We start from the raw sequence: 13,363 nt of genomic DNA, 5'->3' as shown, positions 1-13,363 counted from the left end.
TGAAAAGCTGAACAATTTCTGGTATTACAATATAGAAAAAGGTATTCAAAAGGATCAGTGATATCTAGAAGACTCTCTTGGTATAAACTCCAAATAGAAAATGAAATTAATTTTCTGGTGGTGTAGAATAATCTTGAAAGTCTGAAGTTTGACGATTGCAGGTTAGCTTCTTTATCATTTTGCTGGTTTTCTCTTAGATGGGAGACGGGCAGGGAGTCGGGGGTAGGATAGTTCCTAGAGAAAAGAAAGCAACAAAATTTTTATTTATTTATTTATTTATTTATTTATTTATTTATATTTTTTTATTTTTCCCCCCAAAGCCCCAGTAGATAGCTGTATGTCATAGCTGCACATCCTTCTAGTTGCTGTATGTGGGACGCGGCCTCAGCATGGCCGGAGAAGCGGTGCGTCGGTGCGCGCCCGGGATCCGAACCCAGGCCGCCAGCAGCGGAGCGCGCGCACTTAACCAACCGCTAAGCCACGGGGCCGGCCCAAAATTTTTAAATATTGCAAAAAAGACAGCTACCCAGTCCCATTGCCAAGTTCTTGTGGCCACGAGTGACAATCCGGGCCTGAGCAGTTTTACAGGGCCCAGTCCTACCTGGTGATTGACGGCTTCTTCAAGTCATTAGTAAACGACTTTTAGGCATAAATTTATCTGGATCTCTGGCTCCCAAAAAGCAGCTACCCTGCTTCCAACTCTCTAGTCTGGCTCCAGAGCTTCAGCCATTTCTCCCTTGTCCTCCAATCCCCCCCATTTCCAGACAGCCTGGTCCCACTTTTCTTGGTTTTGTTCTCCTCCTCTGGCCCTCCCAGGTTTAGGATCAGAGATGCCTGTGACAGCAGAGAGCAGAGCAGCAGAGAGAAGAGAGGGAAGGGGAGATGGAGGATGCACGAAGATTCAGGAGGTGGGTGGGGGTTTACACCCATGTCTGGGGTATCTCCTCCAACCCATCACTGCTGGCACTGCTAAGGGCAGGGGGACACAAGGAGACCTAGCTGCTTTAGTTGGAGCCAAATACTTAATAACCTCCTATATCACCCTCACCAGCCTCTCCTCTGCCTTCACTTTATCAAGCCCCAGTGTGGACACCTCCAGGGGAATGGCTCCCGGAGCAGCCAGGGTTACCTTCTAGTGCTCTCTGAGGCTGAGACAGTGAGCACCCTCCACCCCAGCAAGAACAGCCCATACCTGAGCTCATTCCTCAGAGATTTCGGTCTCCTGATGGACGACCACCTTGGTCACTGACATGTCTGGGTGCTGCTCCTTTGCCTCCTTGATGGCCTGTACAAGGACCTGAGAAAGGCAGAAACAAAGCTCTTCAGGCAAGGAAGCCAGGGGTCCACAGGACATCATTCCTCTGGCAAATTCAACCCTTCTGTCTGTAGTTGCAGAGTAGCATTTAGGCTAAGCCAAGCTCATAGTGACCTTACCCACGCCGTTCTGCATAGGGAGGCTCTTGGACTGAAAACAGAGGGACAGGGAAGGTTGGAGCTGTCTTCAAGGAATCAGTGAGGGACTTCAGGGGTGACACCTGCACCTGCCTGCATAGGTCTGGGAGGATTCACTCAAGAAGTGAGTCTAAACGGCAAAGCAAAATCTGTGTTCAACAGAGGGTAACTGTGAAGTTCAGGACAGGAGAGGAAAATAAAGAAGCATGCTACAAGAAGGAAGAGATGTCTTAGGCTAGAGTAGAGAGAAGAAAGGAAGGAAGAATGGTAAGACCTATTAGCTGCCATGCACTGGCCTGAGCACATTTCTTATTATTATTGACTTAATCCTCACAACAACTGAATGAATTAGGGTAGTATCATTATTTCCATTTTATAGACGAGGAAACTGAGCTTCAGAGGTTAAATAAAGTGCTTAATGTTTCACAGCCAGGATGTAATGCAAAAGGGATTTTAACTGAAGTCCATCAGACTTTCCTCTTCAGCACACTGTCTTTCAGTTTTGGAGGGACACACTGTTTTAGCATCTGGAGGAGTTTTGATCATTTCAGAAAAGCTAGAGGGAGCAGAGGGAAAGTCAAAGAAGAACAATGATACCACTGCTCTCCTTGGGCTGCAAGTCTCTGAGCCTAAAGCTCAGAGCACCCCAAGGAGGAAGAGCTCAACACAGTCTTTGGCCGGTTGATGGCATGGGGGTTCTCAGAGACAGGCCCCCCTATCAGAAAGGACTCCAGCTGGATCTGACTAGCTGACTGTTGACCCTGGCTCTTAAGAACTATCTCTAGGAGGGAAGAGGGAAGAAGGGAAATTCTTCTTTTGGTCTTTTGACTGCATGAAAGCCATTCTTGGAGCTGCCACCTCTATAGGCCCCTGCTCCTCCTCCCTGATCCTGTTTGCTCAACTCAGCTGCTCATGTTTCAAGGCCCAGCCCAAGCCCTCCCTTTGGTTACTCTGGCCTACACCTATCTCTCTATGAAAGCCTGCACCACACTACTTCTCCTGAACAGTCCTTCTTAAAGTGCCTCCCTCCCCATCCAGACTGTACCATGTCTTATCCTTCCATGTATCCCTCAGTACCTAGGAGACCTGAGAGAGACTGGAGCATCTCTCTGAGCTATCAAGTATGCTTGCCCTATGTCACAACAACCCTGAAATAAACCTATGATTATCTTTATTTTACAGATGGTGAAACTATAGCTCAGAGAAGTAAAATAACTTGCTCAAGGGCAAGTTGCCAGTAAGTTGTAGAATCAGGATTCAACCCGGGTCTGTCTCACTCCAAACCCAAAACACCTTCCCATCCCACTGCTCCTGCCGTCTAGCACTGACTGAGCACATAGCAGGGGCTCACACTGAGTGGGTGCGTGCAGGCTGGTGATGCAGCAGATCCACTGAGCCGGTGCAAACAGGCTGCAAGGCCTTCCACTTGGGCTTTGCAGCCTTGTTGCTGGGACCCTGAGCCTGGCATTCTCAGCTCTAAGTCTCAACCCCGCTACCAAGGGAATTGTCAGCATTGCAGCTTAGTCTTTCTTTCTTTTTTTTTTTGTTTAAGGCACTCAGCATATCAGCATAAAGGCCACAGAATTATTGCTCCAGCACGCCTGTCAAGATTCCAGAAGCATTTGCATAGAGTCTCTTCCACCCCCTCTTCTCTGCAGCTTTACTGTTCTAACCTCACCCAGCAGAGAGAGAATTGGGAACATTAATCCTGACCTTATTATTTGCTAATTGCTTGTAGCACACAATTAGCACCTAATTAACATAAAAACATAGAATTTTAGCACTCAGAAGGGCCCAGAAATTATATAGATCAACCTATTCTCTTTTAGGAGAGGAAAAAAAAATCAGAGATAAAGTGATTTGTCCAAGGTCACACGGCAAGTTAGTGACACATCTAGGACAGAAGTCAAGTTCCAATTCTCCTGACTTCTAGTCCATCCTACTATGCTCCCTCTAGGTGTCTCCGCTCTGACAGCCCTCTGAGGGCAGAGCTCACACCTTCCTGTGTCTGGTATCATCCATGGTCTCTAGCACAGGTTTAGGTGTACAATAGCCCCCGAAGAGCAACAGTGCCAACCACCTGGAGCCCACTATGTGCCACATGCTGTCATCCCATATCTCACTTGATTCTCACAACAACCTTGAGAGGAAGATGCTATAATGCCCATCTGATGGAGGAGGAACTGGAGGCCCAGAGAGTTAAGAGCTAGACTATGGTAAGAACCAGAACCTGAACTCAAGTCTCTGAGTCCGAAGCCCATTTTCTTTCTATTTCACGTCCTTGCTTCCCCAATCTGTGGCCCCCATCCCACAGGCCTCTGAGGTCTGATTCCCTTTGTCCTTCTCCATTAAGAGCTAGAGTAGCCAAGGGGGCACTTTGGAGATGAAGCTGGCAGTGGTGTCTTTTGCAGGCCAACTCCTGCATCCATCAGTCTTCCTGCCCACGGAGACCTCCCATGCCCAGAATCCCCTTAGCATTCCCACCTGATCATGATCAATATCGGCATCTCCTGTGATCACAATTCTCTTTTCAATTCGGGTCTCTGAAATCCCACCTTTTACAGTCTGAAAGGGAGGGAGTCATATGAGACAGAAAGTAAGAAAAAAAAAAAGGAAACAGCAAGAGATTATTCTGAAAGCTCCACTCCATTTTAATCTGCTGCTGGGTACTGGATAGGACAGCCTTCTCACCCATTTGTCCAAAATCTTGGCTGGACCTGCTAAAATGAGCATGCCTCTATCCCTTTGGATTGCTAAAATCTTTAATAAGTGAAACAGAAAGTCACAATTCTCTATATATTTACTTTTCTCTTTTTCTTCCTCCCAAATACCACAGAAATTCAGTGAGTAAACAAAATAGATAGGTGTTTCTTTTTTTGCTCTTTTCCTCTCTCTCTCTCTACATATATATTGTGTGTGTGCGTGCGTGTGTGTGAGGAAGACTGGCCCTGAGCTAACATCTGTTGCCAATCTTCCTCTTTTTGCTTGAGGAAGATTGTCCCTGAGCTAACATCTATGCTAGTCTTCCTTTATTTTGTATAGGGGATGCTGCCAAAGCTTGATAAGCGGTATGTAGGTCCCTGCCGGAATCCAAACCTGTGAACCCTGGGTAGCTGAAGTGAAGCAGGCGAACTTAACTACTACACCACCAGGCTGGCCCCTTCCTATATATTTTATTTGATTATTTTCAAGAGGAAAAAAAAAATCAAAAGACTATGAACAAAAATGTCACACAGCTTGAAATTAGGCTCTTTGTTTTAAAGTATTTTCATATTATTGATGTCAAAAGACCCGCAAATGATCCCCTCAGGGTGGGTAGGTTTCCCTACTGGACAGATGAGGAAAACCAAGGTCTAGACACATTAAGTAACCGACTTCCAGTCATTTGTGTGTTGACAGAGCTTGGTCAGGAATCTAGATTTCTTACTTACAAGAAAATGCATTTTCCTCTAGTGCTACAGCAAATATGGATTGTCTCTGATTTTCTGGGAGTAGTTCCAATTTTAGATACTCTGTCCTTCTTGCTCTTATAAACAATATTCTAATAATTCCAATATTTCAGCATCTAAACTACAGTTCCCATGGACTTGACCCTTATGACATGACATCAAAATTCTTTGTCAGACTTTGAATTCTGATTTTTGGTTTGGAAAATATGGTTGCATAATAATACCAACAATACCTGCCCTTAAACTGACTTTTTAGACTTACCTCCACAGCCAGATAGGGGACTTGCTGACCAGAGAGACTGACAGACGTGTAAAGAGAACAAGCACGCGTGACTTCCTGAGACGACTAAGGAGGCAGGGATACTCTCAGGGTCTCCCCAGGGTCACTGCTGGGGAAAGCAGCAGGGCCTTCCCACTGGGGACACTTGGACTAATTTGGCTCAGGAGGGCTGGAGCTGAAAACCCTTGCTTACAGACTGGGGTCCTTTTTGCAGAGAGGCAGCAAGCTTGGAATGTCACTGGATTCCAGAAGGAAGTTCTAGCTGGTCTGTTACCTTGGTAATTTGAGTTGTGGTGGTGCTGCTTGTGGTCTCGGATGTGATGGTCTGAGCTGTCAGCAAGACTCCTGGGTCCAAGTCCCCATTGCTGTCATCAGTCTGCAGAAGGAAACACAACCCACCGTCATGTCTCTCAGGAAGCCTTGTGGGCAAATGTTGCAGGATGCAGCTATGCTGTTCAGCGGTACATTCTAAAGCAAAAACCTGATTTCCTTACTTAATTAATAAATAAAATAAATCCCCTGGGAAGAAGGCTCCTTCTAAAACAGTTGAATGGGTCCAGTTTCCTTAGCACTGGGTCAGTGACAGGTGTGGATCAGAAAAAGGAGGCAGGAGTGTAGACACAGGTTCAACAAGAGTGACAATAACTATGCGCATGTGTACAGCATTTTATAGTTCACAAATGGCTTTCAAAACATCATCCTTTTTGATGCTCACACAAGTTCTATGAAATAAATAGAAAGGGCAGAGACTTATTAGCACTCCTAGGTAAGACTCACGCTCAGAGAAGGTGAATGATTTGTCCAAGGACTCAAAAGTAATAAGTGGCAGTTGTCCTCTCTACAAACCTGGAACTCTTTACACACCACCCAAGGCAGGAAAGGTATAAACTCTTGGTTGCTAAAGCATGGGTAGGTTCTGAACCATAGGGTAGAACTTTCTAGAAAGGACCAGGAAAGGTCCTTGCTGGGGCTTAAGGGGCCAAGGAATCTCAGGCTATCTTCTTTGAAGATCGAGATGTGAGACTAGAGAAAATAAGGTAGGAAACGTCCCTTTGGAGCAAAGTGGAAGGAAATATACATAATATCTCAATGATATTTCTGGCAACAAAACTATTATTGAAATGGATCCTCTTTATTTTAGGAGGGGTTTAAAAGTAAGTAAAATGCTGGGCTACACAATGAATCTATAGTGTTATAGAGAACAGGGCTGGGGCTACTTCTTGTTTCTCTAGACCTCACCATATTATGACCAAAACAAACATATTATGATCAGGCTGTGAAATGACATTAGCAAAAGAGAAGAGAGATGGTTGGCAGGGGCCAAACTCAACCTGAGGAACAGTTATCAGCAACCATTTGGGCCGTTAGTAGACTCAGAGCTGCTATAACCCCATGACCAAGGTGGAAACAAACAAGACTAGGAGGATGGAGGCTGCTTATACCAACACGCTTTTCAGAAAATAATGATCCAAAATACCTGATACTGGTATTGTACACCATCTCAGAGGGAGAATTAGAGAACTGCAATTATATTTTCATAAAGAACCCTGCAGAAATCAAAACTACAATGAGATATCACCTTACACCTGTTAGAATGGTTATAATTACCAAGACAAAAAATAACAAATGTTGGAGAGGATGTGGAGAAAAGGGAACCCTCATACACTGCCGGTGGGAATGCAAACTGGTGCAGCCACTATGGAAAACAGTATGGAGATTTCTCAAAAAATTAAAAATAGAAATACCATATGATCCAGCTATCCCACTATTGGGTATCTATCCAAAGAACATGAAATCAACAATACAGGAGATTTATGCACCCCTATGTTCACTGCAGCATTATTCACAACACCCAAGACGTGGAAGCAACCCAAGTGCCCATCAACTGATGATTGGATAAAGAAGATGTGGCATATATATATATGATTTCACTCATATGTGGAAGATAAACAAAAACACGGATTATAAGAACAGATTAGTGGCTACCAGAGGGGTGGGGGTGAGGGGGAGGGTGAAAGGGGTAAAGGGGCACTTAGGAATGGTGACATATAAAAACTAGACTATTGGAAGAAAAAAAAAAAAAGGAAATGAAAAAAAAAAAACTAGACTATTGGGGGTGAGCACGATGCAGTCTATACAAAAACTGATATAATAATGTACACCTGAAATTACACAATGTTATAAACCAATATGACCTCAATAAAATAATTAAAAAAAAAAAAGAACCCTGCAGAAAAACACGTGTCAGGTTACTATCTTTCTCTGCCTCTTCATATAAGTCATTTGTATTATAAGCAGAGGCCTCCAACCTTTTTACAACCAGGACCACATTTCATTGAGCCAAAACTTGAAGATATTGGGGGAGTGGGCAGAAGGAGGAAAAGAGAATTAGCAAGGAGAAGAGTCCCTGGCTGGGGTCCCTTCCAGGTAGGAATCTGGACAAAACAGAGAGGGAACAAGATTGTGTCACCTAAGTCTTACACACCTGCCACCATCATACCAGGTATATCACTGGCTAGTTCACTAACACTTTCTTCAGCCCAGACCCACTTATCTCCCTCAGATTCAGACTCAACTAGTATTTATTGCACTCCTACTATGTGCCAAACACATAATGTAGCTGTTACCTCAATTACCCCTCTCAGTATCTGAAGTAGGTACTATTATTATACTCACCGTATAGTTAAGAAAATGGAGGTCCAGAAAGGTTAAATAATTTGTCAAGGTTCTATAGCTAATAAATGTTTGAACTAGGACTTGAACAGTAAGAACTTCTTGTCTGAAGACTGGGGTTTGGGTCCTGGCTCAGACAGTAACTAGCTGTGGGACCTCGGGCAAGTCATTCTGACTTCTCTGAGCTTTCGTTTTCTTTCTTTTTTTTTTTTAAAGATCTTATTTATTGTATTTTTTCTCCCCAAAGCCACAGTAGTTAGTTGTATGTCATAGCTGCACATCCTTCTAGTTGCTCTATGTGGGACGCGGCCTCAGCATGGCCGGAGAAGTGGTGCATGGGTGCGCGCCCGGGATCCGAACCCGGGCCGCCAGCAGCAGAGCGCACACACTTAACCGCTAAGCCACGGGGCCGGCCCTCGTTTTCTTACTTATTACAGGCAATACTGTAACATGTGCTCTGCCTCCACCATAACATTGTTGTGAAGATCAAAAGAGATTATAGAAATAGAAGTACTTTATAAATTGTTATAAGAATATAAATTTGCATGCCAGGAGGACTAAACCCTTCTGAAGAGCTCATCCTCTACCAAACCTGTGACGCTGTCTTTTTCCACCTCCCACCCACCGCTTTACTCGCCCCTTTCTGTCTCTGAAGGTGGAAGATGGAAGAGGCACTGTTATGATTTCCAGCTTACGCTCTTCCCACATGGGGCCTCTTTTCTTTGACCCTCTTACCAATGTTTCCTCAAAATGGTACTGTGGCTTTGACAACTGCTTATAAAGTTAAACATCCATTTACCCTGTGGACCCAGCAATTCCACTCTTCAGTGTTTACCCAAGTTAAGTGAAAACATACGACCACACAAAGACTCGCACTTGAATGTTTATAGCAGCTTTACTCATATTTGCCCCAAACTGGAATCAACGCAAACATTCATCAACAAATGAAAGGATAAACAAATTGTGGTATACTCAAACAATGGAATACCATTCAACAATAAAAAACAGTGAACTGTGGGTTCATATAACATGGATGACTCTGAAAAACACGTTCAGACATAGAAGTATACTACTGTATACTTCCATTTACATGAAGTCCAAGAACAGGCGAAACTAAGCTATGGTGATAGAAATGAGAGCTATGGCTGCCTAGAGGGGTAGAGATTGACTGGAAAAGGCTATGAAGAAAGTTCAGGAGTAATGGAAATGTTCTGTATCCCAAATGTGTCTTGGTTACACAGGTACATACATTTGTCAAAACCAATCAAGTCGAACACTTAAAATCTGTGCATTTCACTGTAGATAAATTGTACCTCAAGCAAACACACAAGCACATATATACAAACAGTAAAACCCTATTCTGGCTCCCTATTTCCTCTCACCAAGTTCCTAAAGTGTGGGAATTGTGGAAGAATAAAAAAAAAGGTTTCTGGGCTTACTTGTCTGGCAAGATGATAAAAACAGATGCAGAAATAGTTATACTATATAAATAAATAACAACAGCAGATAATTATCTGGTGTTTATTATGTGCCATGTACTTTTTTCTACATATTACTTACACCATGTTGCACTGTGCTTTTCCATTTACCAATTTATCATGTAGATTATTCCCACCAGAAGCATTTTTTTTTTGCATTTAGTTTTTTCTTAATTATCTTATTGAGGTCATATTGGCATATAACATGGTGTAAATTTCAGGTGTACATTATATTTCAGTTTCTGTATAGACTACATTGTATTCACCACTAATAGTCTAGTTTTTATCCATCACCATACATATGTGCCTCTTTAACCCTTTCACCCTCCCCCTCCCCCAGAAGCTTTTCTTTTCTTTTAACATTTTATTTTATTTTATTTTATTTTACTTTATTTTGCTGAGGAAGATTTGCCCTGAGCTAACATCCGTGCCAATCTTCCTCTATTTTTAGTATGTGGGCTGCCAGCACAGCATGGCTGCTAACAGAGCAGTGTAGGTCTGTGCCTGGGAACTAAACCTGGGCCACCGAAGCAGAATGCACTGACCTTAACCACTAGGCAACTGGAGCTGGCCCACCAGAAGCTTTTCTTAACAGCAGCACAGAATTACCTTAATTGGATGTATGATAATTTATTTAACTTGTTTCCTATTGATGACCATTTAGGTTGTTTCCATAGTAGTGACAACTTAATTTGAAATGCACATTCTGAAATGCACATTTTATGTACATTAATTCACTTATTCCTCGCAACAACCGTATTAGGTAGAACTACTGTTAGCTCCATTTTACAAACAAGGAAACTGAGGCACAGAGTGATTCAGTAACTTAACTGCACACTAGTAAGTGCTGGAGCAGGTTCAAACCCAGGAAATCTGATTCCCAAGTCAACACTTTTCCCCACCATACTCCACTGTCTAGCATCAATAATAAGAAGCAATTTGTATCTTGGCTGACTGTCTTAAGCCTGGTTAAAATGAAATAAAGATTGATTTATAACAATAGCTACCATTTTTGAATAGCTACTATGTGCCAGGAAAATATTATCTTTATCTCAATAACCTTATAAAGGTATATTTTTCAGAAGAGAAAGCTAAGGCTCAAAGAGGTTAAGTGACTTGCCACAGACGACAAAACTAGCAAGTGTTGGGATTAAGGTCCAAGTTTCTCTAACTCCAAAGCCCACACACTTTATCTAGCACATCACACTGCCTCTATATTGCTCTTACATGTTAGGAGATTTAAAAATGACTGCTTCCTTTTACCTTTTTTTGTAGGGGCTACACTCAGACCACATGGGCTTCTGTAGTCAGAGTGGCCCTAACAACTTTTATGCATATGCTACAAAATTCAAAAACTTCAAAATAGAGTACAGTCTCCCTTCCAATCCTGACCACAGACCTGCAGTTCCAGTCTTCTTCATCAGAAGCCACCACTGGTTTTGGTTTTGAGTACCCATTCAGAGATAGTATATTCATATACAAGCTTGTACACACACAGCTGTACATACATCCCTTTTCCCTCCCAAAAACAGTAGCATACTATTTATACCATATTGCACTGTGCTTTGTCATTTACCAGTTTATCACATAGATTATTCTCACCAGAATCTTTCTTTAATAGCTGCATAGAATTACCTTAATTGGATGTACCACAATTTATTTAACTTGTTCCCTATGGATAGACAGGTTGTTTCCATGGTAGCGACAACTTAAAGATATCCCCCCCAAACACAAGTAATTCTTTCCTACCTCCTCTGGCTAATAGTGTGCACAATCTTAATTTCCTATTCCTTCTTTATTCTGTCTTGTTCACTATCAAGTCCTATTCATTCATTTCTGTCTCTCTTGACACAGCTCTTTCTTCTCATTTCCTCAGGCTACACTTCAGTTTTTTTGTGTGTGTGTGTGAGGAAGACCAGCCCTGAGCTAACATCCAATGCCAATCCTCCTCTTTTTTGCTGAGGAAGACTGGCCCTGGGCTAACATCCGTGCCCATCTTCCTCTACTTTATATGGGACGCCGCCACAGCATGGCTTGACAAGCGGTGCGTTGGTGCGCGCCCGGGATCTGAACCGGCGAACCCCAGGCCACCGCAGCAGAGTGTGCACACTTAACCGCTTGCGCCACTGGGCCGGCCTCAACACTTCAGTTCTTTACAAGCATCTCCCAAGACCTACTCTAGCCATATTCCTGCCTCCAGGCAACCCCCTACATTTATGTATTCAGCACACATCTTCCGAAATCATTGCTTTAATTATGTCATATCACCACTGCTAAAAAAACTTTAAGAAACCTCTCATTATTTACCAAACTCAAATTCCATACTCCAGACCATAAGAGAAAGAAGGGGGAAGCATACGAACATTAACTGAATGAATATCTGTGAACACGCCAAGTGCTTTACAGACATCATTTCACTTAATCCTCCCCCAAATCTTGCAATGGTAGGTAGTATTATCCCCATTTTACAGCCAAGGAACCAGAGGCTTAGAGGGATTAGCGGTGTGTTTAAAGTTATTCAGCTAGTACGTGGTTGAGCTGGGATATAAATTTTGTCTAATTGCAAAGCACATGTTTTTAATTGGCAAGCTACACTGTTTCCTACAGGGAGATATCATCATCCAGTTCATGGCGATGTGAGGAGTAAATGAAAGAATTGAGGTGAAATCACCCAGCCAGAGCGTCACATGGCTGTCTCCTTCCCATCTTGTAGGTTTCAGCCAAAATGTCACTTCCTCAGAGCAGATTTTCCTGACTATTCTAGCCCCAAAGTAGCAACCTTTCATGCAATCCCATATTGTCTAACTCTTTATCCTATTTTAGTTTCTTTCTTTGTCTCTTTCTTTTTTTTGTCTTTGCTGAGGAAGATTCACTCTGAGCTAACATCCGCTGCCAATCTTCCTTTTTTGTATGTGAGCCGCTACCAGAGTATGGCCACTAACAGATGAGTGGTGTAGGTCTGTACCTGGGAACCAAATCTGGGCCACCGAAGCAGTGTGTGCTGAACCTAACCACTAGACCATAGGGCTGGCCCCTATTTTAGTTTCTTCATGGCACGTATCATTGTGTGAAATGTATACATTTGTTTATGTGTTTAACAGCCCGTCTGTTCTGACTAAAATGTAAGTTCCAGAGGGTAGGGCCTGTCTCTGACGTGTACACTGCTTAGGCCAGATATATAAATGCTCAACAAATATTTGTTGCAGGAATGAATTAATAGCTCAGTTTACAAAGGGAAAGATTTTTCTTACTTTTGGCTTCTGTGAACAAAAAAATAAAAAAAACAGCAATTCAACATAAGCAACTCTAGCTCACTCAAATTACCAACAATGAAGGAGAAATTTTACTTAAAAGTAGGAGGTAAACAAAAATTTTAAATACTTGAATTCTTATCTGATTTTAAATTTAATTTAATTGTAATAAATTGATTATAATTATCATATCTGTAATTAGTTATGCTTTCAGGCACGGTGCTCACGTTGATTCCATACAGTACTGTATCTTATATAATCTTCAAAACAAAATCATGAGGTAGATATGAATATCACGTGGGGTGGAGGTGGGGCATCAAGGCTCAGAGATGTTCAATTAGTTGCTTACATTAGTAAATGGAGGAGCCAGGCCCTGAACTCAGGTTTGTTTGGCCCAAAGCCCATGATCTTAACCATTATACTAGACTGGCCTACCTGACTGAATTGGGTGGATATAAGCAATCAGATCCAAGACAATTTTGCTTTTAATAAAGTGTTTTGGGACACCCTTAGATCAGTAATCTCTTCTAAAAAGAACTGCCCCAGAAAAGCCTAGCATTATTGGTAGCAAATGATTAGAAACCCTGTGAAGAAAGGTTATTTATTGTGTTTACTCAGTCTTTGGTTCTGAAACATCAAACCGTGTCCTACCTGGGCAGCCTCATAAGTGATGGTCTTGGTCTCAGTGTGGACAATGGGGACGTCTTTGGTTGGGATTTCACTTTTCACAGCATTGGCAGTATCTGAGATGGTGACAGTCTGAGTCTTCACCAGGGGAGG

The 13,363-nt window shown here is 42.7% G+C and overlaps 1 protein-coding gene across 14 annotated transcripts in view; it reads right to left on the bottom strand.

The window, feature by feature from the left end:
* EPB41 (erythrocyte membrane protein band 4.1) overlaps window positions 1-13,363 on the bottom strand; it is a 187,410-nt gene continuing 174,047 nt past the window's right edge. For 13 of the 14 annotated variants that reach the window (XM_058553449.1, XM_058553443.1, XM_058553448.1 and 10 more), the window contains 5 exons: window positions 13,235-13,363; window positions 5,456-5,557; window positions 3,937-4,017; window positions 1,193-1,297; window positions 1-234 (listed from right to left, as the gene is read on the bottom strand). In XM_058553449.1, coding sequence (XP_058409432.1) covers window positions 1,199-1,297; window positions 3,937-4,017; window positions 5,456-5,557; window positions 13,235-13,363 — 411 coding nt within the window. In that variant the 3' untranslated portion in view covers window positions 1-234; window positions 1,193-1,198. The remainder of the gene's footprint in view (window positions 235-1,192; window positions 1,298-3,936; window positions 4,018-5,455; window positions 5,558-13,234) is intronic. The other variant, XM_058553454.1, reaches the window with a different exon arrangement.

Source organism: Diceros bicornis, chromosome 13 (genome assembly GCF_020826845.1).
Source record: "Diceros bicornis minor isolate mBicDic1 chromosome 13, mDicBic1.mat.cur, whole genome shotgun sequence".
NCBI classification, from domain to species: Eukaryota; Metazoa; Chordata; class Mammalia; order Perissodactyla; family Rhinocerotidae; genus Diceros; species Diceros bicornis.
The sequence above is the reverse complement of the archived record's forward strand: the minus strand, read 5'-3'. Positions and strand labels throughout refer to the sequence as shown.